A 24,612-nucleotide genomic window follows, 5' to 3' on the forward strand; every position below is an offset into this window, starting at 1 on the left:
ATCAGCGAGCGTCTGGGGAGCCGAAGGTGTGGTCAGACCGCCCAAACCCAGCGGAGCTCGCCGCTCCTGTGCTGCTCCAGCGAGTCCCCGGAACCCGGGATGACAGAACGACGCATGGGACGCGCAAGTTCCAGTTTACTTGTTATCACGGAAGCGAGTTACAAGTCCTGTGTGAGATTCAGTTCCACGTTCATTGACAATCTACCACGGAGGAAGCCTGTGGTGGTCACAGAGAAGAGTGTAGGTAGGGTTGATTCCACAAAAACTAGGGGAAGAAAATTAACTCGATGAATCGCAAAGCAGGATGAAAGTAAATGTATTAATAGAAAAAGCAAATTCCGTAGGCATGTTAATTTCTAAGAGTTTTCTCGTATCTCAAGAGTTGTGAGGATGAAATGGGATGATGCATAAATAAACGTTTAGCCGTGGAGCCTGGTACATGATTAAAGCATATAATACCCATAGTATTGTTATCGTTGGTGAAAATAAAAGAGGCCTTTAACCCAACCAAAGGGAAATTAAATAACACTTCAGGGAGGTAGCCTTCAAGCTGAATGTTAAATTTAAGAATTTCAGCACATAGAGATACCCATTATGAAGCTGTAAAAACTGCTTTTGTTGATTAATGAAACGGCATAGGCTAAAAAAACTTGTTCCAGAAAACAAACTTTCAGAAGCTTTATTGTTTGTAATCATATGAGTAATAATGGAATATCCCAAGTCTGCCTGGCAGAGCTGAGTCCTGGGGATCATTTTGACACTTTGCCAGCCCAGGCATAGTGCTTCAAATAAGAAATTTTCAGATATAACATTCCACATTTATTTTAACTTTATGGTTTTCAACGCTACATGACCTTGGAGTCGGCTTCACAACTCAGGCCTGAGCCTGCTTAATTCTTATCTATTAATACACTCCACCGAATCCTATGCTATGTCTGCCTCTTCCTTTTTGTTTTTTTTTTCTTCCAGTTAGACTCCCCCAGTTCCTTTTGTGGGTGGTTTTCCTTGTTTCAGCAACTTAATAAATTTTGTTAGACTACAGGTTTGACTCAGATGGCTTTATCAGATGGGATTTATCACTATTTATTTTGATCAAGCCTCCTGTACTCATGAAGGTTGGAGGACAACTTTGGCCCCAACTTAGACAAAAACTGAAGCAGAATAAAGGTAGGTTATTTACTGACATTCAGCTGTGTCCTGAGAAGAGCTGTGCACTTTCTAACTGGAGAGTTTTAAATTATCTTTCGGCAGAGAATGGCCACACTTCTTGAAGATTATTGGCATCCACCAAATTCAGACCAGCCCCACAACAGATATAGGAAGCATGCACCTTCCTTTTCTTTGTAAAATATTTTCCTGTCTCCACTGAGTTGTGACAGTACTTGCCTGGTTTTGCCTAGAGTGAAAGAATGATCCCTCTCTGCCTTCTGTCCTTTCCTCGAGACATTGTACTGCTGCCTCAACCATGTTATCTCCTTGAAGTGCTTTCTCTGCTAAAGTTTTTCCCTAAAAGAGATCTATACACCCTGTCTCTCATTCCTCACCCTCCTCTCACTTTAATGTTTTTCAGCCTGGCCTTCTGGCTTCTGTCTTCCCTCCAGTTCTTCCACAATTATCTTTCAAATATCACCACTGACTTCAGATCACCAAGGTGGTTTCTTAGTCCTCATATCCCTTGATTTCTCAATAGCATAGGTCGATAGGGTTACTTATCCCCCTTTGTTGTAAAGATCATATTTAAAGCACTGTCTCAAAAAAGTGCAAACTTAAAATATCAAGTATTTGTAATGCAATTCATTTTAAGGCTCGTCTTTCATGCATCAGGTAAATAAGAGCCAGCTCTGCAGCAAACACTATTTTTAGGCACTGGAGACCTAGCAGAGAAAAAGAGATGCAATGTTCCAGTTCTGGATAAATGTGTATCTTAATGGTATGAGACAGATGATATATAAATAAAATGAATAAGATAATTTCAGATTATGTGAGGTGCACTAAAGGAAACAGATGGTTCTGTGATATGTTACAAACTGAAAGTAGGAAGTAAGGGGAGGATAACTTTCAAGGTGACATTTGAACTGACAGCTGCAAGATAAGAAGGATCAAGCAATGTAAAAAAAAGAAAAAAGAACTGGAGGAAGATCTTTCTAGTTCTATAGGTAAACAGGAGTGGGAAGCAGGGCTGAGGGAGGATTAAGAGGGTCACTTACGGTGAATTCCCTGGCGGTCTGTGGTTAGGACTTGGTGCTTTCACTGCCAAGGGGCCTGGGTTCCATCCCTGGTTGGTGAGCTAAGATCAGCAAGACGAGTGGCCAAAAAAAAAAAAGAGGGGTCACTTATGAGCTATTGTAGTCATTTCATCTGCGGCACAAAAGGAAATAGTGGCTTAAACCAGAGAGGTTGGAGCAAAACTGGAAGACTGTGGGGTCACCGCTGCTGAGAAGTCAAGCTAGATGAGAAGACAAAACTATTCGCTAGATTTCACAAAATAAATGTCAGTGTCGCTGACAAGAGAAGTTTTGGTAGAGTAGCAGCCTCAGAAGCCACACTACAGTGAGCTGAAGTGGAAAGGAGGTTGAGGGAGCACAACTAAATGACTCTTCAAAGAAGAGACCTTCTAATTGCCATACTGATTGAACACTTTTCAGTCAATATCCTATTGGGTATCTCTACTGCATTATACTTGAATGGTTCACTCCTTGAAACCACATGCTTTCTTTCCAGTGATTATTTTTTGGTTTTGTTTTTCTTTTCATTTCTTTTTCTTTTCTTTGTTGTGGTCGTTTTCATTGACCGGGAGTTAAAAAATAACTTTGGAAATCTGATGACATCTATCCACATACATGCAAATTTCACATATAATTTCAGGGAGTTAATTAACCTTTGAAGGCAGTTAATGGGCCCCAGAGAAGTCCATGGATCACAGATTAAGAACCTCCTGTCTTTTTAATTAGCTGGTCTCTTCCTTCGTGGTTTCCTTATTCCTTTAATTGTTCCCTCCTTGACAACTGCTCTTCTTGGGCTACATCCTCTCTCAGTGACTACATCTACTTTCTTAATTTTTGTCACTGGGACCATGACACCTATTTTACTTTTTTAAAAAAATTTGTTTTATTGAAGTAAGGTTGATTTACAATGTTACGTTAATTTCTGCTGTACAGCAAAGTGATTCAGTTATACATATGCATACATTCTTTTTCATATTCTTTTCCATTATGGTTTATCACAGGATATTTAATATAGTTCCCTGTGCTGTAGGACCTTATTATTTATCCATTCTCTTTTTAAAAAAATATATTTATTCATTTATTTATTTTTGGCTGTGTTGGGTCTTCATTGCTGCACGTGGGGTTTTCTTTAGTTGCAGCAAGTGGGGGCTACTCTTCGTTGCGGTGCGCGGGTCTTTCACTGTGGTGGCTTCTCTTGCTGCAGAGCACAAGGGCTCTAGGTGCGTGGGCTTCAGTAGCTGTGGCACGCAGGCTCAGTAGTTGTGGCTCGTGGGCTCTAGAGCACAGGCTCTGTAGTTGTGGCGCACAGGCTTAGTTGCTCTGTGGCATGTGGGATCTTCCTGGAGCAGGGATCAAACCCGTGTCCCCCGCATTGGCAGGTGGATTCTTAACCACTATGCCACCAGGGAAATCCTGTTTATCCATTCCGTGTATAATAGTTTGCATGTGCTAATCCCAGACTCCCAATCCAGTCCTCCCCGATCCCCCGCCTTTGGCAACCACAAGTCTGTTCTCTATGTCTGTGAATCTGTTTTGTAGAAAAGTTCATTTGTGTCATTTTATATTCCACATATAAGTGATATCATATGGTATTTGTCTTTCTCTTTCTGACTTACTTCACTTAGTATGATAGTCTCTAGGTCCATTCATGTTGCTGCAAATCCATGTTTCATTCTTTTTATGGCTGAGTAGTATTCCATTGTGTATACATACCATATCTTCTTTGTTCATTCATCTGTCAATTGATGCTTAGGTTGCTTCCATGTCTTGGCTATTGTAAATAGTGCTGCTATGAGCATTGGGTGCATGTATCTTTTTTGTTTTGGGTTTTTTTGGCTGCACTGCATGGCTTATGGGATCTTAGTTCCCTGGGCCAAGGCAGTGAAAGTGCTGAGTCTTAACCACTGTTTGCCAGGGAATTCCCAACTATTTTTAGTTTTTTGAGGAACCTCCATACTGTTCTCCATATTGGCTGCACCAGTTTACATTCCCACCAACAGTGCAGGAGGGTTCCCCTTTCTCCACACCCCCTCCAGCATTTGTTATTTGTAGACTTTAATGATGGCCACCCTGACTGGTGTGAGGTGGTGCCTGACTGTGGTTTTGATTTGCATCTCTCTAATGATTAGAGATGTTGGGCAGCTTTTCACGTGCCTGCTGGCCATCCCTGTGCACGATGCCTACTTTAGTACACAAGCCCTCTGGAGTTGTAGGGTAACGTAAAAGAAAATCAAGATCAGTTAAACCCATTCAATGTCTGGAGATTTATTTGATTTCACAGTGTTTTACTGGACACCACAGGAGTTGAGGCTATGAATAATTGTTCATAAGGACATCCTGAAAAACATTTATATAAGAAAAAAAATCAAAAGCTAATTCTTTTATTGTAACATTTTACAGTCTTCTTCCTATCTGTCCTCCTCACAGCTCCATCCCAAGGAGGAGTCAGCCTTCCACGGGGAACTTCACAGTGGCAGAGGTTTATCATACCAAGTTCTCTCCAGCCTGCTTCTAAGGAACTTTTGGTACCTTCTGATGTGCAACTTTTCATCTTGGCATGTGGTTGTGAAGGTTAATTTTATGTGTCAACTTGGCTAGGCCATTGTACCCAGAGACTTGGTCAACACCAGTCTCGGTGTTGCTGTGAAGGTATGTTTTAGATGAGATCAACATTTAAATCAGCAGACTTTGAGTCAAGCAGATTGCCCTCCATTATGTGGGTGAGCCTCACCCAACTGGCTGAAGGCCTTAAGTGACACAGACTAAGACCCCCCGAGGAGGAGAGAATTCTGTTTTTCCTGAAACACATGGCCATGCAACATGGGGATAATATCAAAAAGGTTCTTTTCATGAAGTAGAAGTGCGGGATGACTGTTAGGAAGATAAACAACAACAGCGGCCATAGATTCCATTCCATATCCCCTCAGATCTCTCCAGTGACACTACTTACAGATTGTGGTTTGTCTTATTTTGTTTTAAGGTGTTCTCTGTTTTTTCTGTTCCCTCTAATTTGAGTTTTTCTATATTTTTCTTGTGTCATTTTGGTTTTGCTTCTTTTTTTTTTTACCTTGGTCTTTCTCTGTCATACTGCAGGTATTCTATAAATGTGTGGGAGTTTCTGGTTGTCCATTTGTGTTTCAGACAGAATGAGGCATGAGAAATCCTAAATGGGAGCTAATGGGAGCTCAGCTTATGCAAGCAGGGCTGGCTGGCTGGCTGGTAAGTTTCAGCGTCATGTGATTGGGAAGGGAGCAGCCATGATGCTCCAGGAAGGCTCCCTGATGCCAGAACAGAAGAATGTAGCTCTTTGACACCAATACCTTTCCTATTTGCTCAAATTCTTCCCAGAAACTCACTTCTACTTCTCTAAAAAGATGTCTTACTCTTCTGCTTGAGGATAAAATATCTGGCAGTGATGATTTAGTTTGCCCATTGGGGTGTAAGAAAGAGGTAGCATGGGGAGATGTACACTTCCATTTACAGACTATCAATTAATTTCTGTTTTCATCCACATTTATCTCTCCAGTCCTCTTTGTTGACAAGTAGAGAGCTGTTCCAGTTCGTTTCCTATTACCACAAACTTACTGGCTTAAACAACATATATTTATTATATAGAGTTCTGTAGAAGTCCAACACTTCTCAAGGTATCAGCAGGGCTGTGTTCCCTTCTGGAGACTCCCGGGCAGAATCCGTTTCCTTGTCTTTGTAGTTTCCAGAAGCCACCTGCATTCTGTGGCTTGTGGCCCCCTTCCTCCATGTTTAAAGGCAGAAACGGTGGGTTGAGTCCTTCTCATCACACCACTCTGACTTTGGTTCCAATGTCACGTCTCATTCTGACTCTCCCCTTCTGCCTCCTTCTTCTCCTTTGAGGAAGCTTGTAGTTACAGGTGGGTCCACCTGGATAATGCAGGATAATCTCCCTATTCTGAGATCATCAATGAGCAACCATAATTTCTCTTCACCCTTAATTCCCCTTTCCCATGTAATCTAATCTGTTCACCAGCTCCGAGGATGAGGACGTGGGCATCGCTGGGGCTCCATTATTCTGCCAAGTACTTTCAGTTCTCCTGAGCCTGCTGGGTCCCGTTTCAGCCACAGCCCCTTCTCTACATAGCCTTAGCTCTGGCCATATCCCCACTGCTTACATCAATCAGTAGTCTTTCTGCTTTCTGTAGTCCAGACATTTTTTGGAATTTCTCATCCACTAACAAAGCCCTTCCAATTCTCAAGGTTATTTTGATATTTTAGCCTTTTTATTCTTTTTCTTTCCTTTTAGTATTCTCTCAAGAGGGAGAAAAGACAAACACGTACTCAGTCCAGCATCTTGAAAGGACGAATGTTCTTTTTTCACTCCCTTCTTGCAGGGCTAGCAGAAAATTTAATCTCAGTCAGTGTTAGGGCCTCCTTACCTCTCAACTGCAGGCATCAGACTCCATTGGCAGGTTTATTATTGAAGCCAACAGTGATCCCTCAAAGCCTGGCACTTTTCTCCTTCCCTGTCCCAGGAAGAGAACGGGAAGGTTACTGTCTAGTCCATCCTCCATGAAGTCTTGCTCACCTCCTACAGTACTACCAACAGCCATGGGAACTTCTGGCTTTTGTTCCTTCCCAGGAATCTCTCCTCTTTCCTCTGTTCTGTTTGCCCTTAAAGTCACTGCTCCTTTTCTCTGTGTCTCCCTTCCAGTACACCTAGCCTGATCTCTTCAACAGGCTCAGGTTGTAGGAAAATTAATTCAGAAAGGAAGTGTTTTACAAGAGCCTTCTTTTAGTTTTATCATCATAATACTTCCCTGAGGCAAGAAAGTACAAAATGGACTGGGTACCTTTCTGTAACTAAAGATGGAAAAAACAGAGGGAAAAGAACACGAATATCTAAAAATTATCTTGCTACTATATATTGTACGTATAGTATACAGATAGTTTTGCTGCATTAAGTCACTGAACTGTGACTTAATCAATTCATATTGATGAACATTTGTTACTTTTTTTCTATTACAAATAATGCTGCAGGGACTTCCTGGTGGTTCAGTGGAGATCCCACATGCCTCCCGGCCAAAAAACCAAAACATGAAACAAAAGCAATATTGTAACAAATTCAATAAAGATTTTAAAAATGGTCCACATCAAAAAAAAATCTTAGAAAAAAACAAATACTGCTGCAATGAATATACTTTTATGTACATTTCTGTACAACTAAGGGAGTATATCTTAAGAATATACTCCCTCTTCAAAATGTAAAACAAAGGTACCATATGACTTATCTAGGTATTTAACTTTCTTAGTTGGCTTGGGCTGCTGTAATAAAATACCACAAATCAAGTGGTTTATACAACAGAAATTTATTTGCTTACAGTACTGGAGGCTGGAAGTCCAAGATTAAGGTGCCAGCTGACTGGATTCCTGGTGAGGGCTGTCTTCCTGGTTTGCAAGTGGCCACCTTCTTACTGTGTCCTCACATGGTGTAAAGAGAGAAAAGGGCTCTCTTGGGTCTTTTTTTTTTTTTTTGGCCGCATGGCACGTGGGATCCTAATCCCCCAACCAGGGATTGAACCTGTGCCCCTGCATTGGAAGCGCAGAGTCTCAACCACTGGACCTCCAGGGAAGTTCCCTTGGGTCTCTTCTTGTAAGGAAATCAGATTCCCACCTTTATGACCTCATTTAACCTTAATTACTTCCATAAAGATCCATCTCCAAATACAGAGATACTGGAGGTTGAGGCGTCAACATATAAATTTTGGAGGGACACAAACATTCAGTCCATAATATTACCCAAGACAAATGAAAATATATAGCCACAGAAAAACCTGGACACAAATGTTCATAGCAGCATTATTCATAAAAGCCAAAAAGTAGGAACAATCCAAATGTCCATCAACCAATGAATGGATAAACAAAATGTGGTATTTTCATATACTGGACTATTATTCAGACTTAAAAATTATTGAAGTTATGATATAAGTAGTATGGATGAACCTTGAAAACATTATGCTAAGTGAAAGAAGCCAGTCACAAAAGACCACGTAGTATATGATTCCACTTATATGAAACAACCAGAATAGGCAAGTCTATAAATACAGAGAGTAGATTAGTGACTGTCTCGGGTGGGGGTTAGGGGTGGAGTGGGGGCAATGGGAGTGAGTGCTAATAGTGATGGTGGTTTCTTTCAGGGGATGCAAAAATGTTATCAAATTAGATTGTGGTGATGATTGCATAACCCCATGAATATACTAAAACCCACTGAATTGTATCCTTTAAAAGAATTATGTGGTGTGTGAGCCAATAAAGCTGTTTCTAAAAAATTATATATAAGTATAAATATATATACATATATATGTGTGTATATATAAGATGAGAAGCAGATTACAGGGAGCTTTGACTGTGAAGCTAAAGTGTTTGTCCTAAAAGGAAACGATTTATGAATAGAGGCATAAAGTGAAAGCAAATTCATTACGATTAGTTTGGCAGTTCTGTGCAACATGGGCTGAAGGAAGAGAAGGGATTCCAGTAAAACAAGTTAGGTGACATTAATTATCCATATATGCTATGATGATACTCCAAGGCAGGAGGAAATGATTGGTTTGATCTTTTGTTTGTTGCAGCAGTTACTAGCTAAATGATACTCCTGTCTGAGCCATGATGTAACACAGTAAACTGCAATAAATTCTCCCAACAACTTCCTCATTAAAGCGATAGTCATGGGACTTCCCTGGTGGCCCAGTGGTGAAGACTCAGTGCCTCCAACGCAGGGGGCGCAGGTTCGATCCCTGGTTGGGGAACTAAGATCCCACAGGCCACGCAGTGTGGCCAAAAAAAATAAAATGAATAAATTGACAGTCATAGGTGACTTCTGGTCTCAATAAATTGAAAATTTCTCCCAATATTAATAACATTCTTTTGCTGAATCCTCTCCTGGTTTCCTCGGAACTACCAGGAAGTATATTCAACATTCTTCTAAGCCTTATAATAGTGTCTAAAATTATATATTTTATATCTTTAGTGCTAAGTCATTTAGTGAATGCTGTCATTTTATTTTTGTTCTTCTTCGATCCAGAGCTTTACAAACTTAAATTGGCCAGGTTTCAGGATTCAATATATTGAACTTAAAAAAAATTATGCTTTCGTGTCTGTTATCAAACCACAAATGCATTTTCATAAACCATATTAGAAAATCTATTAGTTTGCCTCTTAGGATAGCTACTTTGTTTTGTTTCAAAGGGCTTATCATTATTTGTTTCAATAACCTTCTGCTTCATTTTCAGTTTCCTTTAGTTTAATTGACTTTTTGACTTTATCTGTCAACTTTAATAAATCATTTCTTTCTTGTAAAATATGGACAGCTGTTAGAATATAATTTACTAAAGCTAAATCTTTTTAAATTTTTTACTTTTCAAATATTTAACTATTCTCATTTTGCAATTTCTATTATGTGACTTTACAAGTTTAGGTAAGATTTACAAATTACTTTTGTAGCTTACCATTAGTACTGCTTTGCCCATTGAGGTCTAAATAGCTTCCATTATCCACTATACCAATTTTCAATTCTTCAGATATATTTTTCTTTCTGTACAGTAACAAATATAATTCAAAGAAAATAAATGGGTCATTCTCCTAAAGCATAGAGTGCTTTATAAACAACATGCATGACAAGGCAGGTAGTGCTGCAGATGTTTCCCAGATATCTCTATGACAAGATGCCCATTAAACATTCTACACAATTAACTTTAACTAATGGGTTAATATGGAAATTTGTATTAGATTTTTGCTTACTGCACATACTATTATAATCTTCACCAAGAGTATAGTAAAATTATGCCATACAACTGTAAGGTCCAATATAGTCAATCACATAAAAGCTGAGGTTGCATTATTACAAGATTTAATGAGATAACCAAGTAAGTGTGCAGTTAGCCAACTGGAGGTGGTGGGAGGTTGAGAAGCCAAATGCCAATTGTATTCTGAGTTCATATTATTGTAGGGTTCATTATCACGAGTCCTTTTCTGTATTCCAGCCACCAAATATCAGCCCTGCATGTATGGCAATAAAGGCTGTTCTAAGTGCCACAGTGAAAATGAAAAGGAAGTGAGAAGGGAAAGTAAGGGATAAGAGATATCTCAAAGGACAAGTCTATAGGACTTAGGAGGACTGGATAGGAGGCAAGGGTAAGAAATAAAGACACTCCTGGATCACTTTAAGAATGACAATGGTGATAGAAGAGGCGGGGGTAGAAGTGGTTTCATTCCATTATTTGGCTTGGTAAAGGGACAGGGAGGGAGGTATAAGTTGGTTTTAAATATGATTTAAAGCTGATAACAGAAAACTCAGATGAACAATTAAAATACAGGACTTCAATATGAGGAGGTCAGGGTTTTGATACAATGGTAATTATGGACAAAACTGAAAGTAAACAGTCTAAGAATGCTTTCAGAAGGGAAAACATTGAGTAAGAATCATTAGGGAAAGAATTAGAGGGAGAAGAACCACATTAACATAAAAGCTAACATTTGAAGTTTATGATATCTTTTCACATACATCATATTTAATGGAACCCTTGAGAGGTGGGAGATTAGTTTCAAGGAGATTTATTCATTCACAAGTATTTATTAAGTGCTACTGAGAAGAGGAGGGTAAGTCACAGTCCTTGCCCTTAATGAGTTTCTAATCCAATGGGAGAAGCAGACATGTAAACAAGAAATTAGGGGCCCTGATTCCAGCACTAACAATACTGTTTAATAATTGGCTACTTACTTCCCAGTCTCCATTACAAAAAAATCACATAAGGCTAAGAGATAGTGTCTATCACTCTTCTATCTCCAAAGCCTAGCAAAGGATTTAGCTTATAGGCACTCAAGAAGTATTCTAAATGAAATGAATGAAAAACAGAATAGTGTCTCAGCAATGACGAACGTTATTTTCTGGCAGAGTATAACGTGTGTGGGGAGAGTAAAATATTAGGAAATATGGTTGAAGTCGTTTGGAGATCAGATTTTGGAAAGCCTTATAGACTCTGCCAAGGAATTTACAGGTGGCAGTATTGAGGATTCAGAGAATTTAAAACATGGGAACGACATAATCCGATTTGTGCTTTGGAAAGACAACTTTGGTTGGAGTGTGAAGGATAGACTGGAGTGGGTAGAGATTATAGGAAGGAAGCTGTTTAGTACATTACAATAGACCAGTGCTTTCTAAACTTTTAAACATATTTAAGTGTGCATTTAGAATGGGAGGCCAACAGTACAGAAGAGCAAAGTGCTCTGACCTGTATTCAAGGTCCTGGCTCTGCTCAGTAAATGCTTGAAGAAAAAACATAAAACAGTGGTACCTAATAGGTCCTTCACAAATATACATTTTCTTCCCTCTTTCCTTCCTCTCAGTGCTGATTAAAACGGAGCCAATGGATAAATCTTGAGGATATAAGGCAGGGAATAAAATAAGGCCTTCAAGAGGCAGAAAGAGGGAATCAAAAACAGGAGAGCTTGTTTGGTCTAGGGCAGGAGGACAAACAACTTTTCTTGAGATGAAAGGCAGACCTAAAGAAGCATAGGGGAGGAAGGTTAGAAGAATTTACATTTAACAGGAGAAGAATGGAGGAGGGGGGAATGCTAGATTGACAAATCTCATTTATTTTTAATTTTTTTGTAAATTTATTTATTTTTGGCTGTGTTGGGTCTTCGTTGCTGCGCACGGGCTTTCTCTAGTTGCGGCGAGCGGGGGCTACTCTTCGTTGCGGTGCGCAGGCTTCTCATTGCAGTGGCTTCTCTTGTTGCGGAGCACGGGCTCTAAGCGCGCGGGCTTCAGTAGCTGTGACACACGGGCTTAGCTTCTCCGCAGCATGTGGGATCTTCCAGGATCAGGGATTGAACCCGTGTCCCCTGCATTGGCAGGTGGATTCTCAGCTGCGCCACCAGGGAAGTCCCTAGATTGACACATTTTAAACCTCCATCAGGATTAGATGAAAAATAAAAGGGCTACTGAGGTTTTAATACATTAATTTGCAATGGCTATAGCAGTTGTGAAAACGTTCCCCAGCAGCACTTAGCAACGTGGGAGGAGCAAAGCACGTGGACCGTTGGATTCACGCAAGATTGGGAACTGGCAGGATGAGAGGGGCCTAAGGAAAGGAGGAAAGTGATCCGAGAAAGCTCTTGAAAGGCTCCCTGAAGTGAACGACTATAGGTTATAGGTTAAGAAGAGAAGGAAGTCAAGTAAGGAAGTTGACAGAGTGGAATAAGAGAAGAGCTGATGTACTTAAAATCTTGCTGAGGTCTGAAAGTCATTTATAGCAACATAACTAGCCTTCATTCTTTTGATTTTGCCAACAAAGAAAATCAATTTGATTTTCTTCTGTATTAACCATCATGACTATGGTTCAAGTGAAAAGAATAGATTTTTGATGATTTAATACATAACTCTTTTTATAAGTCCCCAATTCAATGCCAAGCATTTCTGTCACTGAAAGGCAAGATAAAAATGACAAAAGAGGACTTCCCTGGTGGCACAGTGGATAAGAATCTGCCTGCCAATGCAGGGAACATGGGTTCAATCCCTGGTCCAGGAAGATCCCACATGCCACTGAGCAACTAAGCCTGTGTGCCACAACTACTGAGCCTGCGCTCTAGAGCCTGCGAGCCACAACTACTGAGCCCACGTGCCACAACTACTGAAGCCCACGTGTGCCTGGAGCCAGAGGCCACTGCAATGAGAAGCCCGCATACTGCAACAAAGAGTAGCCCCCACTCGCCACAACTAGAGAAAGCCCGCGTGCAGCAACAAAGACCCAACATAGCCAAAAATAAATTTAAAAAATAAAAAAAAATGCGAAAAGAATAATGAGTAGCACCAGGCCAAAATTAATTTGATTAGCTAAGAAATAATCTACTTAAGCAATCATTATACTTATAGGTAAATAACTTCATTTCTGTCTATATAGTTAGCATTAGATCTTTTTTAATATCAAGTTTGTTACAGGTTCATAAAAACAAAGTTCAAATATCCATAGTATAACACAAATATGTATGATTTTCAGAAGAGGTTTCCTTGGATCAATTAAAACGGAAGATTCAAATTATTCTAAAAGTAAAGGCAATACCGAACTTTTCAAAAAAGATGTAGGTTGAGTATTTTGGTGAGAATTTCTCATACAAAAATATGGTGGTTTGATTTAAGATAACACACTGTACAACCAAGCAAGCAAAATGTAATGCTACTGAGAAGTACAAACTTTCATTCTGGGATGTCAGTGACACTTCTCATACAGAAATCAGGGTCTCTTTTTTCATACCTCTTGTGCCATAAGATGGCTCCAGGGGCTGAGGGCCTAAAATGAAACAAAAGGGATAGTCAGGGTTAAGGCACTATAAAGCTAACTGTGCCTGATGGTATAGCCTTTGGCTAATTTTCAGTCAGGCAGTAGCTCTCAGGTTAACACTTTTCTTTCCTTTAATCATAGAGGTTAAAGATGCCTACTTCCTTTTCCATTCAAGCACCAACTGCCTACAGAGGGGTTAACGATGCGGGTGGGAAGGAAAAGGACAGTTCCCCCAGCTTTTGTACTTGTGAGCAAACAGCTTTTATGATTTTTACTACTAATGATAAAGACAGCATAAAATGGTTTAAAGGCTCCTTCCTAAAATACTTTTTCCATGTACCTTTTTTCCCCCCACAAATGGAAAGATAACTGCTGTACCCAGATACTAATTAGTTTTGAGGCACAAGTTACATTAGAAGGAAAAAGAACTTGGGCTAGTGTGTAAATTTCATTCAGTGGAGACTCCTTGGTTAAATAAACAGCAGAATTTGCTGGGTTGGGAGAAAGGAAAAGAGGCCCAGAATGCTTACTGCTTGTCACTGTCAGCTTTCTCATGGAAGACTTCACTAAGGGAGTTTCCAGGGAGGAGAATGAGCTATTCTAAGCAACGACATTTAGGAAGAAAGAGGAGTTCCTGTGGTCTTCGGGCCAGCTAGCTATAGAAACTGGTCCCAAGTAGTCAATGGCTTGGAAATGGGGTAGATGAATTGTGAACTGCCCGTACAGTACAGTTAGGAAGTATGTGGATAAAAATTCCTGGAGCTGAAGTCTTCTTTATTGACAGAATCAACAGAACATGCATGGCAGAGTCGGCCACAACGTCCTAACACAGCACATTCTGACATTCAAATTAGACTCATTTAAATGTGGCTCCTTTTGATTCCTTCAACTTGGTACTATGATTATCTGTACACGGGGATTCTATATTGAAACAACCTCACTCACATCACCACTATCACTCAGTTTTTGGATACTAACAGATTGGTCCAAATTTTAAAAAATGTAATAGGCTAAAAGACAAAAAAAAGTCAACTAAGCTATCAGGCCTAATCAAGAATGGCTTAATATTATTCATCCTCTTTGAACATTTTACTTAAGTGTTTTACTAGAGCTACTAGCTCAGGGTTCCCACCACATGCATCGATTTGTTTATAGGCTTTAGATTCAAGCTCTTTAAGAGTATTCCGAGTGTATTCAAAAGAACCTACGTTCTCAAGATAATGTACACAGTATTTTTTAACATCTACATTTTCGGTTCTCTGGCGCAAGATATTCTGCACCTGGGTGCTTTCAGGCCTAGACCAAATAGCATGAATAGTAGGGAATGAGAACTTTCCCTCTGTTAGATCTTCACAAAAGCTTTTGTTTGCACTATATTCTTTGGAGTGTAGATTAGCATAATCATCCCTAATTTGGAAAAAGAGCCCAAGTGTATTCAGTAGTGGCTTTAAATCTTCTTTGTAATCAGAGAACAACTGCATGAGACCTACTGCTAATCCAAATAGTCCACCTGTCTTTTGCAGCACCATTGCTTTATATTCTTCTTCAGTGGGACAAGTGTAATTATCCCTCCAGTAGATATCCAGGCCTTGTCCCTGATGGAGTTCTAAAAGCTGGCGGGTAAAAAGCTTTACTGCATCTGGGTGATCAAGGGTTAAGACTTTCTCTAGGCCAAGAAAATATACATAATTGGCAGAATTGATGACAGATGGAATTCCATAGATGCTGTGTGCCACTGGAAAGCCACGACGGAGTTTTGAGTTGTCTTCAATATCATCGATGAGTAAACTGGCATTATGCAACATTTCCGTCACTTCAATGATAATCTAGCAAGAAATACAATTGAAAAATTTCATTTTATTTGAATTATTCAAAAGAGCTTATAAATACTTAATGTATATTAACAGATAAAGTGTCAGGTGCCTTAGTTTTTACAACTAGTTATTATCTAGCAACCTCAATGTAAGATATGTATGATCATTAAACTGAATTAAGAGCTAGGAGTATTTTTACATGATATCTATTAATTTCTTAGAGATTAAGAATAAGGTTAGAATTGCCTAAATACCTGTAGCTTGTCTTCTGGAACTTTTAGCCAATGATTAAACGCCTGTGAAAGTTTGGTTCTCACTTGTTTACCTGCATTTAAAGAATAAAATTTGGCAATAAATTAATATTTTTAATTACAAGAAACACATTCAGAAACTTCCTGTGAAACTAATAAAACTTGACAAATCCAGCCCCACCAATCCATTATCTACTGTAGAGCTTGTCTTCCACTGCTGGGCCCTACTACCTCCCTCCACCAAAACTCATATCCTAAAATGCACAACCTTTTAAAATTAGGGCAGGCAAAAGAGAGTTCTAGGACTCCAGCGACCCATCAGTAAGCTCACTCCTTTCATCTTAACTTATATCAACAGTTTTGGAATGGAATTTTTTTTTTTTTAACATCTTTATTGGAGTGTAATTGCTTTACAATGCTGTATTAGTTTCTGCTGTATAACAAAGTGAATCAGCTATATGCATACGTATATCCCCATATTCCCTCCCTCTAGCGTCTCCCTCCCACCCTCCCTTATCCCGTCCCTCTAGGTGGTCACAAAGCACCGAGCTGATCTCCCTGTGCTCTGCGGCTGCTTCCCACTAGCTATCTATTTTACATTAGGTAGTGTATATATGTCAATGCCACTCTCACTTCTTCCCATCTTACCCTTCCCCCTCCCCTTGTCCTTTATTCCTGTCCTGCTCCTAGGTTCTTCAAAACCATTTTTTTTTTTTGAAGAGTCCATATATATGTGTTAACATACAGCATTTGTTTTCCTCTTTCTGACTTGCTTCACTCTGTATGACAGACTCTAGGTCCATCCACCTCACTACAAATAACTCAATTTTGTTTCTTTTTATGGCTGAGTAATATGGAATGTGCTTTTAGGGAATTATGATCTAATTCATTCTTTTGAAAAGGGAGCCAGTCTAGTTAGTGGCAGTTAATTAACACCATCCACTTCAGAGGCTATCGGTATTTTTTTTTTTGACATGTAGTTGATTTTCAATGTTGTGTTAATTTCTGCTGTACAGCGAAGTGATTCAGTTATACATATATACACATTCTCTTTTAAAATATTCTTTTCCATTATGGTTTATCATAGGATACTGAATATGGTTTTCTGTGCTATACGGTAGGACCTCGTTGTTTATCAATTCAATATATAACTATAGGTATTTTTTTGTTTTTGTTTTCCTTTTAGTTTTCCTTTTTACTATACTTTCCTCTAACATCAAATGGATGGTTTTGGATAGTTCCTTTTTCTTTTTTGTAACTTACTAGTCCAATATACAATGTAACTGAAAGGAATTTTTTTTTTTTTTTTTTTTTTTTTGTGGTACGCAGGCCTCTCACTGTTGTGGCCTCTCCTGTTGCGGAGCACAGGCTCCGGACACACAGGCTCAGTGGCCATGGCTCACGGGCCCAGCCGCTCCGCAGCATGTGGGATCTTCCCGGACCGGGGCATGAACCCATGTCCCCTGCATCGGCAGGCGGACTCTCAACCACTGCGCCACCAGGGAAGCCCAAATATAGGTATTTTAAAGTAAATGTACTTTGCTATTGAATTACCTTATAGAATTACCTCTTAAAATTATCTACCATTCCTTTATATTAAGATTTTAGAGACTGGACAGCTCTGCTTCTTTCCTATCAAAAAGTGAATTACCACTCCATGAAGTATTCCCTTTTAACATCCTGAATTTAGTCAAAAGTTAATCTCTTTATTTTGACTAGGGCCATTAGTTTTTCAATATTATCTTTTTCTTACACAGAAAGCTCAAGAGAGGTCTTTGGGTAGTAGTCACCATTAGAAGTCATTTTAGCCCAAATATAAAGGAATGGTAGATAAAAACCACAGCCAGTTCATTTAATAAAAATGTTCTTTCTATGAGCTTCCTGCTAAAGTGAATGCACAGTTACACCCTAATTTCAGATTAGGTTTCAGGAAAATAGTTACATAAAGTTTCAGTGAACAAAAACAGTATTTTCTGAGTCCTATCTGTGTTTTCTCTGAACCAATCAGCCAAACAAATGAATACACACACCCTCATCACATACCCAAATGGAACAAAGTTTCACTTTCTGTGAGAAGTCTAAAAGGGAAGGATCTCTTAGGGTTCTGGAAGCAGTATCCTCTGTCTACTAGCCTTTAGAATGTGGTCTGAGTAGCAATTATATCCTTTATCCTTCTGATTTACTTTCCAGTTTGACCAAGGTCAATCTGGGCTATACTGAGAAGGCATAACTGTGCAAAGTAACCCTATCACCTTAAAAAAGAAGAAGATGAAGAACAGAGAATCAATGTGCAGGCACATTTTCCCCTTCACTTCAGAATGTATTTAGAAAACAGTACAATAAATGGCTTAACTTACAGGTACTCAGGTATGTATGTATGTATGTATATATTTATTTATGGCTGTGTTGGGTCTTCATTTGCTTCATGGTCTTTCTCTAGTTGCGGTGAGCGGGGGCTACTGTTCGTTGCGGCACGTGGGCTTCTCACTGTGGTGGCTTCTCTTGTTGCGGAGCACAGGCTCTAGAGCGCAAGTGCAAGGACTTCAGTAGTTGTGGCTCACGGGCTCTAGAGCGCAGGCTCAGTAGTTGTGGCACACGGGCTTAGTTGCTCCGCGGCATGTGGGATCTTCCCGGACCTGGGCTCGAACCCGTGTCCCCTACATTGGCAGGTGGATTCTTAACCACTGCGCCGCCAGGGAAGTCCCCTCAGGTTTTATTTTAATATTACAGTAATTACTGTTTCTTTTTTAAGACTTTAACGTTACTGACTCCCTTTCTGCAGGCCCTCTTCTTCCTCCATTTCAAAACCCACCCTCCACCTCCCACTGCAAAGGGGACCTACACTTCTACACTAGAGTAAATAAAGAAACATAAATAAAAGTCATTCTACTTCACTAATTTCAGAATATCCTAATATCAACAATTATTAATTATTATAACCTCTTTTCAGCAAGATTAACTTTACAATAGAATAAATGGCCTGGCCCATCTTTAAGTCACTTTAGTAACTCTGAAGCTCTCTGTGAAAAATAGTTTATGCATAACACAGTTTCCTCTTTCTTTAGGAAACTCTTTTGAGGTTCTATTCTATCATGGGTGCAGGAGTATATTTGATTTGAAAAATAAAAAGATGGGATACCTAATGAGAGTCTTAAATATGTTATCTAACGGCCTAAAACATTACTTCCAAATAATGAGGATTAAAAAAAAGTTAACAGAGGTAGTTCATTACACAGGTAAGCATTACTGTTAAAATGTAACTACAGGCAGTCCTTGTTCTGCACAGTAGTGGAGCAGAGACGCTGGGTGGTGCTAGTTGGACACTTGTCATCACTGGTAACTGGCATGTTTTATGGTAGCCCAGTTCCAACCAGTGTTTGTCAGCATGTAACAAAATAAGTCCAGCAATAGGTGGGAAGAGTGCAAGAGAAATAGTGCTACCTTTCTCAATATGAGACTCTAAAATAAGTAAAGTTACTGGCTGCTGAATAAATGTCACTCAAAAGCAGTCTCTTGGCTTTTTCTTAAACAGTAGGCAACTTTTCCCTTGCATTCTCTGCTTGTCTCTCCTCCATTCTTTTGAAGCATTGACATTAACAAGTATGTCTCCATGAGGGTCTGCCAGAATAGAAATGACACTAATCATGATGGTTTCCAAGGTGGAGGAAGGGAGCTACCACTCTTCTGGCTTCAGACAACAGTACTTATCCTCCCCAGACTCAAGAATAGAAATGCCATTGAGGAGTGCTCATCGAGAAAAGTGTGCACTTTAGAACAGAAATGACAACCTTTTTGTGATTGAGATCATCACTACAGTTGAGCCACACTATGGGCTAAATGGGTTTCTATAGTTGTCAACTTATCACCATTTTTTTTTTTTTTTTTTTTTTTTTTTGAGCCATGCTGCGCAGGTTGTGGAATCTTAGTTCCCTGACCAGGGCTTGAACCCGGGCCCTCAGCAGTGAAAGTGCAGAGTCCTTACCACCAGACTGCCAGGGAAGTCCCAACTTATCACCTTTTAGTTTTTTTTTTTTTTTTTTTTTGCGGTATGCGGGCCTCTTACTGTTGTGGCCTCTCCCATTGTGGAGCACAGGCTCCGGATGCGCAGGCTCAGTGGCCATGGCTCACAGGCCCAGCCGCTCCGCGGCATGTGGGATCTTCCCGGACCGGGGCACGAACCCGTGTCCCCTGCATCGGCAGGCGGACTCTCAACCACTGTGCCACCAGGGAAGCCCTAGTAACTGGTTTATACATGAAGCTTTATTACAAGAAGCCACGCTTATCACATGCATGAGTTTTTCTTTGCTACTATCATTTCCCAGAAAAGCTTAAAAAAAAAAAAAGAGCAAAATAAAACAAGCACATACATATGATTAGGCAGGTGTTTCTTTAGGAAGCCATGTTCAAGTGACTCATCTTTATATAGGAATAATGTGGGCTATGCTTCCAAGTAATGTGCTTTGGATGCTTTACTATTTGTTTCTTAAAGGAACTAGTAGTATAAGAAAAGCAGTGTATGTGATAATGGAAAACCTGAACAGGAAAGTTAAGTGAAGCTTCTTCTTGTTTCACAAATTGGCAGATCATCCCCTAATATCTAAAGAGTAGGGAATAGGAATGTGTGGCATGCATAAAGAAAAAAACTTCTAATGAGATACTCAAATGTTTTAAGTGTTTTTATGTTTTTAGTTATGTTATAAAATTGGATATTTTTTAAGGGGTGCCTCAAAAACATCCCTTTTAAGAACAAAAAGTTGTAAAAGTTTATTATTATTTTCCTCATGTGTATCTTCTTACAAAATATAAAACAGAAACTCTCAAGAGCTGGCAATTCTAACCTTTTCTGTATGCTAATATTTAAATGACGATTACTTTATATAGATGACCCTATATGTACTGTAACTAAACTGTTACCTGGTAACTGAAGTAAGTACTTGTAAGGTTCTAGAAGAATTCTTTGGGCTGTTTCTTGAGTCTTCTCCATTGTTTTTTAATTTCAAAGCTGATCTGTAAAAAAGGAGAAACATAAAGATGATGTAGTTAACTAAATTATCTGAGTATCAAAGTACAAAGGAATTTGTATTTGTATTTCAAGGTGTTGTAGTAAAGGTAAACTTTCAGTTTGGTTTTAAATGAAAACTCTACACCTATGAAATCTTGAAAACATTATGTTAAGTGAAGGAAGATGGTCACAAAAGGTCACATATTATATGATTCCATTTATATGAAATGTTCAGAACAGGCAAATCTATAGAGACAGAAAGTAGACTCATGATTGCATAGGGCTGAGGTGGGGGGAAGAGAGAGTGACTGCTAATGGGGTTCTTTTTTTTGGGGAGATCAAAATGTTCCAGAATTAGATTGTGGTGCTGGTTGCCCAACCTTGTGAATATAACAAAACACACTGAGTTGAATACTTTGAATGGGTAAACTATATGATATGTATATTATATCTCTTTAAAAAAAAAACAAAGTCTTCATTTAAGTGATTATATTGGTCAAGGTGTTCACCTGGATTTTAAGTGGTTTCCTTAGTTACAAAACTTACACTAAAAGCCGTTCCTATTTTATCAACCATAAAAGGCTTAAATTGTTGACATCAACATCGAAAGGCAACAACAGAATTAGATACTTCTATACTTGACTGATCACGTAAATTAATAAACATACTTTTTTTTCTAAGAGCATTAAAATGAGTATGTTTTGGGGCTTCCCTGGTGGCGCAGTGGTTGAGAGTCCGCCTGCCGATGCAGGGGACATGGGTTCGTGCCCTGGTCCGGGAGGATCCCACATGCTGCGGAGTGGTTGGGCCCGTGAGCCATGGCCGCTGGGCCTGCGTATCCAGAGCCTGTGCTCCGCAACAGGAGAGGCCACTGTTGTGAGAGGCCCGTGTACCGCAGGAAAAAAAAAAAAAAAAAAAAGAGTAGGTTTTATACATTTGACCCTTAAACAACAGCGGGGTTAGGGGCACCAACACCCCCCCTCCGCACACACACACACAACTGAAAATCTTCTGCAGCCACAGATTCAACCAAGTGCAAATCATGTAATACTGTAGTATGTATTTATTTAAAAAAAAATCCATGTATAAGTGGAGCCCAGCAGTTCCCACTCATGTTGTTCAGGGTCAACTGTGTATTTAAAATATAAGGAGAAAATTCTATTCTGCATTTTCTTCACAATCAGTCAATTTTCGACATTCTGATTAAGACATGCATTTACTTGAGTGCAATTATATTATTAAAAATATTCCCCTGTAGTGACTTATTATTCTGAATTTTATATTTACTTCAATATTTCCTAGAACATCACTCAGTTTTCCTAGAATCCTCCTTTACTATTGAATCTCTACTATTTCTTTGTAAATATCTATTGCTATTTTTGTTTGTCCTCTTATTAGGAGTCTTCATTACTGTTTTTGTTGTTTTTTTCTCTTTTTGGGGGGATGGGAGGGAGTTTTCATTTCTAATTGGCACACTTCAGAAGGTTTCTCACCTTTGTCTACTTTCTTTTGCTTCTTGGGACAATGATTTGGTCTCTAGGATCATGAGCCTAAAAGACTGAAAAGTGTATTTTCTGTATTTTCTTCTACATTTGCCTTGACCAACAATTAATGTTAAGTATGTTGCAAGGGAAAAAAGTTCAGAAAATATTTTGAAATAATCCAAATACCAGTTTAGTAACCTATTACCTATACTGTTTAAAGTTTGACACAGATTATCTTATTCTTAAGAGATTAAAGAAAGAAAAGAAGATGATGCACAGGAAGAATAATCACTTAGGTTAAAAGATTATTGAACAGAATTAAAAGTAGAATTTTAAAAAAGCATCTCATATACTGTTCTATTTAAACCAGTTAGTAGCCATCTCTTCCCAACTAGGTTGAGAAAATTATGTTTATCTTTTTCACAGCCTCCAGAACACATGTGACTTAACTTAAAAATCAGTAAGACCAACTTTCAATAATTCTCTTTTGTCTCTGTATCAGTAACAATACGCCACTAGACAGATTTTCAGCGCTAATCTGTTTCAATTCTTAGGGCTTAGCTGGTTGATGTCTTGTTCGACTGAAAATATTAGTTATGAACTTTAAAAAAATCATTCTTTCCTTTGCTCACTCTGGTAAGTTTAAGACTACTCACTTAACAAATAAATCAATTAATGTTCCTTCCCCAGATAATGTTTGTATGCAAGTATTCTCAACAGTGGGAAAACACAGAAGCCTCAATTTTGCTAGGTACTGAAAACTAAAGTTTCCTGTCTTCTGAAGAGTCTGAGGGTTTCTACATTACTGTGGCATATACTCTGATTTGGCTCTTTTTCTTTTCTTCTTTTTTAACCCAAAAGACTCCAATTTATCACACCTAGAAATTTCAGCTATCACATACTGGACCCGAATATAAAAAGGCATTAATGTGTTACATGAACTCTACTAATTTACTTTTCTAAAAGTAATTAATTTTTAAACTATTTTACCGAAGTATAGTTGATTTACAATGTTGTGTCTAATCTACTTTTAGAACGAACCACCACAGGATGCCTCTGTGAGAGTCTGAAACTACTCATTTTCAAAACTGGGAAACTGCTTTACATTTGTTCAAACAACACACGATGAATATTAATTAACACAAAATCAGATTCTCTCCTCCGTCTGGACTACTGAAGCAATATCCCCCTGGTCCTCTACTCTTTAGCCAGTGACCTTTTCGAAATTCAAATCTGGTCCTATCTCCCTTCTGACTGGCAACCCTCCGAAGTTATCCCATGGCTCTTAGATAAGAACAAAACTCCCTAACATAGCGTATCAGGTTCGGACAGCCAAGCCCCGCGCCCTCCCACCCCCGGCCCAGCTGCTCCTCATGGTTTAAAAAGCTCCCTCCTGGAAGAAGGCTTTCCAACGTGATGTTCTTTCTCTCTGGAATGTTCTTTCCGTAGTTAACTCCCGCTAACCCTGCCACTCTCGGCTGGATCCTCACTCCCTCGGGAAAGCCTTCCCTCATCTCCCTAAGGCAAACTCCCTATTTCCAATTCTCTTATCACCACGAAACTCTCCTTCGCGGCACTCACACCTGTTGCAATATCACACTGACTTGTGTGGCCATCCTGCCTGTCTCACTAGGCTCAGGCTCATGACGGCAGGGACCACACCAGGCGGTGGCGTTCAAATGTGGGAAAGACGAAATGAACGAAGGGACGTAAGCCGAGTACCTTCCAATGCGTTAGAGGACGAAATCCGGGCACACGAACAGAAAAGGGAAAATATCGTGCAAAGTAATTTTTTAAAAAGGGATGGGTCTGTTTTCAGAATTGCTAAATCGACAAAGTGTAAGCGCGGCTGTGAAGCGTGGAGTGCATCCTTCCACTCGAACTCCGGGAGACGATGGATGGGTGTGAAGTAAATTGCCGGAGAGGTACATGGAGGGAATTTAAATAACTTCGAGGCATATTTTCCACACAGGCTTGGCAGAAGGGCTTCCAACGCCGACTCCGTCTAGCGGAGCCCGCAGGGTCGGTAAGGTTCCTGCTTCCTCTCCGCCCCGAGGCCCCCTTCCGCTCCGCGGGGTCCCCTACCGCTCCTCCCCTTCTCCAGCGAGAGGATGGAAAATTCAGACACAATCCGGTTCAGCATCCGGGTCCTCACCCTCCTTTCTTTCTTTCCTCTCAGCTCCGCCTCCCAACCTCCCCCACCCTCACTCCCCATCCGGGTTCCCCCCAGCCGCCACCACAGCCACTCACGGTTCGAGGATGATATCACAACTTTCACGCCGGGGGTCCGGGAGTAGCAGTACCCAGCATCAACTTCCCACCTTATAGTTCAGAACAAGGCTCCCCCGGATGCCTACATGAATCCCTCCCCTCACTTCACGATAGCACTCTCCGCCTTCCTCACCCGCCAGCGACACCGCATTGCTCGGTGCAAGAAAATGCGCCATCCCGCTCACACTGCGCAGGCGTCGTTGCCACCTCCCCTTTGCTTTGTCGCCCCGCCCCCTTTCCCTCCCCCCCTTCCCTGTCT

At 39.9% G+C, this 24,612-nt stretch overlaps 1 protein-coding gene across 11 annotated transcripts; it reads right to left on the minus strand.

The window, feature by feature from the left end:
• Positions 1-4,474: 4,474 nt before the first annotated feature.
• Positions 4,475-24,566, minus strand: GGPS1 (geranylgeranyl diphosphate synthase 1). Of its 11 annotated transcripts, XM_067711062.1 has the most exons (7): positions 24,333-24,559; positions 20,511-20,603; positions 15,600-15,670; positions 15,221-15,357; positions 13,505-13,540; positions 9,701-9,786; positions 4,475-6,721 (listed from the first exon to the last, which is right to left on the minus strand). In XM_067711062.1, exons 2-7 carry the CDS (start codon positions 20,578-20,580, stop codon positions 6,696-6,698), a joined length of 426 nt encoding a protein of 141 aa, XP_067567163.1. In that variant the 5' UTR covers positions 20,581-20,603; positions 24,333-24,559; the 3' UTR covers positions 4,475-6,695. The 11 variants fall into 11 exon arrangements, with proteins under 11 accessions (XP_067567163.1, XP_067567162.1, XP_067567167.1 ...); XM_067711061.1 differs by lacking the exon at positions 4,475-6,721 and having other exon boundaries at positions 9,746-9,786; positions 15,042-15,357; XM_067711066.1 differs by lacking the exon at positions 4,475-6,721 and having other exon boundaries at positions 9,754-9,786; positions 15,217-15,357.
• Between the last annotated feature and the right edge of the window lie 46 nt (positions 24,567-24,612).

This window comes from Pseudorca crassidens, chromosome 16 (genome assembly GCF_039906515.1).
Source record: "Pseudorca crassidens isolate mPseCra1 chromosome 16, mPseCra1.hap1, whole genome shotgun sequence".
NCBI lineage: Eukaryota > Metazoa > Chordata > Mammalia > Artiodactyla > Delphinidae > Pseudorca > Pseudorca crassidens.

Excerpts from the sequence above, each read along its gene's own strand:
- GGPS1 (XM_067711056.1), bottom strand. The coding sequence starts at position 20,580 with ATGGAGAAGACTCAAGAAACAGCCCAAAGAATTCTTCTAGAACCTTAC. Across the intron at positions 15,671-20,510 it reads GTACTTACTTCAGTTACCAG|GTAAACAAGTGAGAACCAAA; the intron begins GTAACAGTTTAG and ends CTTTAAATGCAG. Across the intron at positions 15,358-15,599 it reads TTCCAGAAGACAAGCTACAG|ATTATCATTGAAGTGACGGA; the intron begins GTATTTAGGCAA and ends ATTTCTTGCTAG.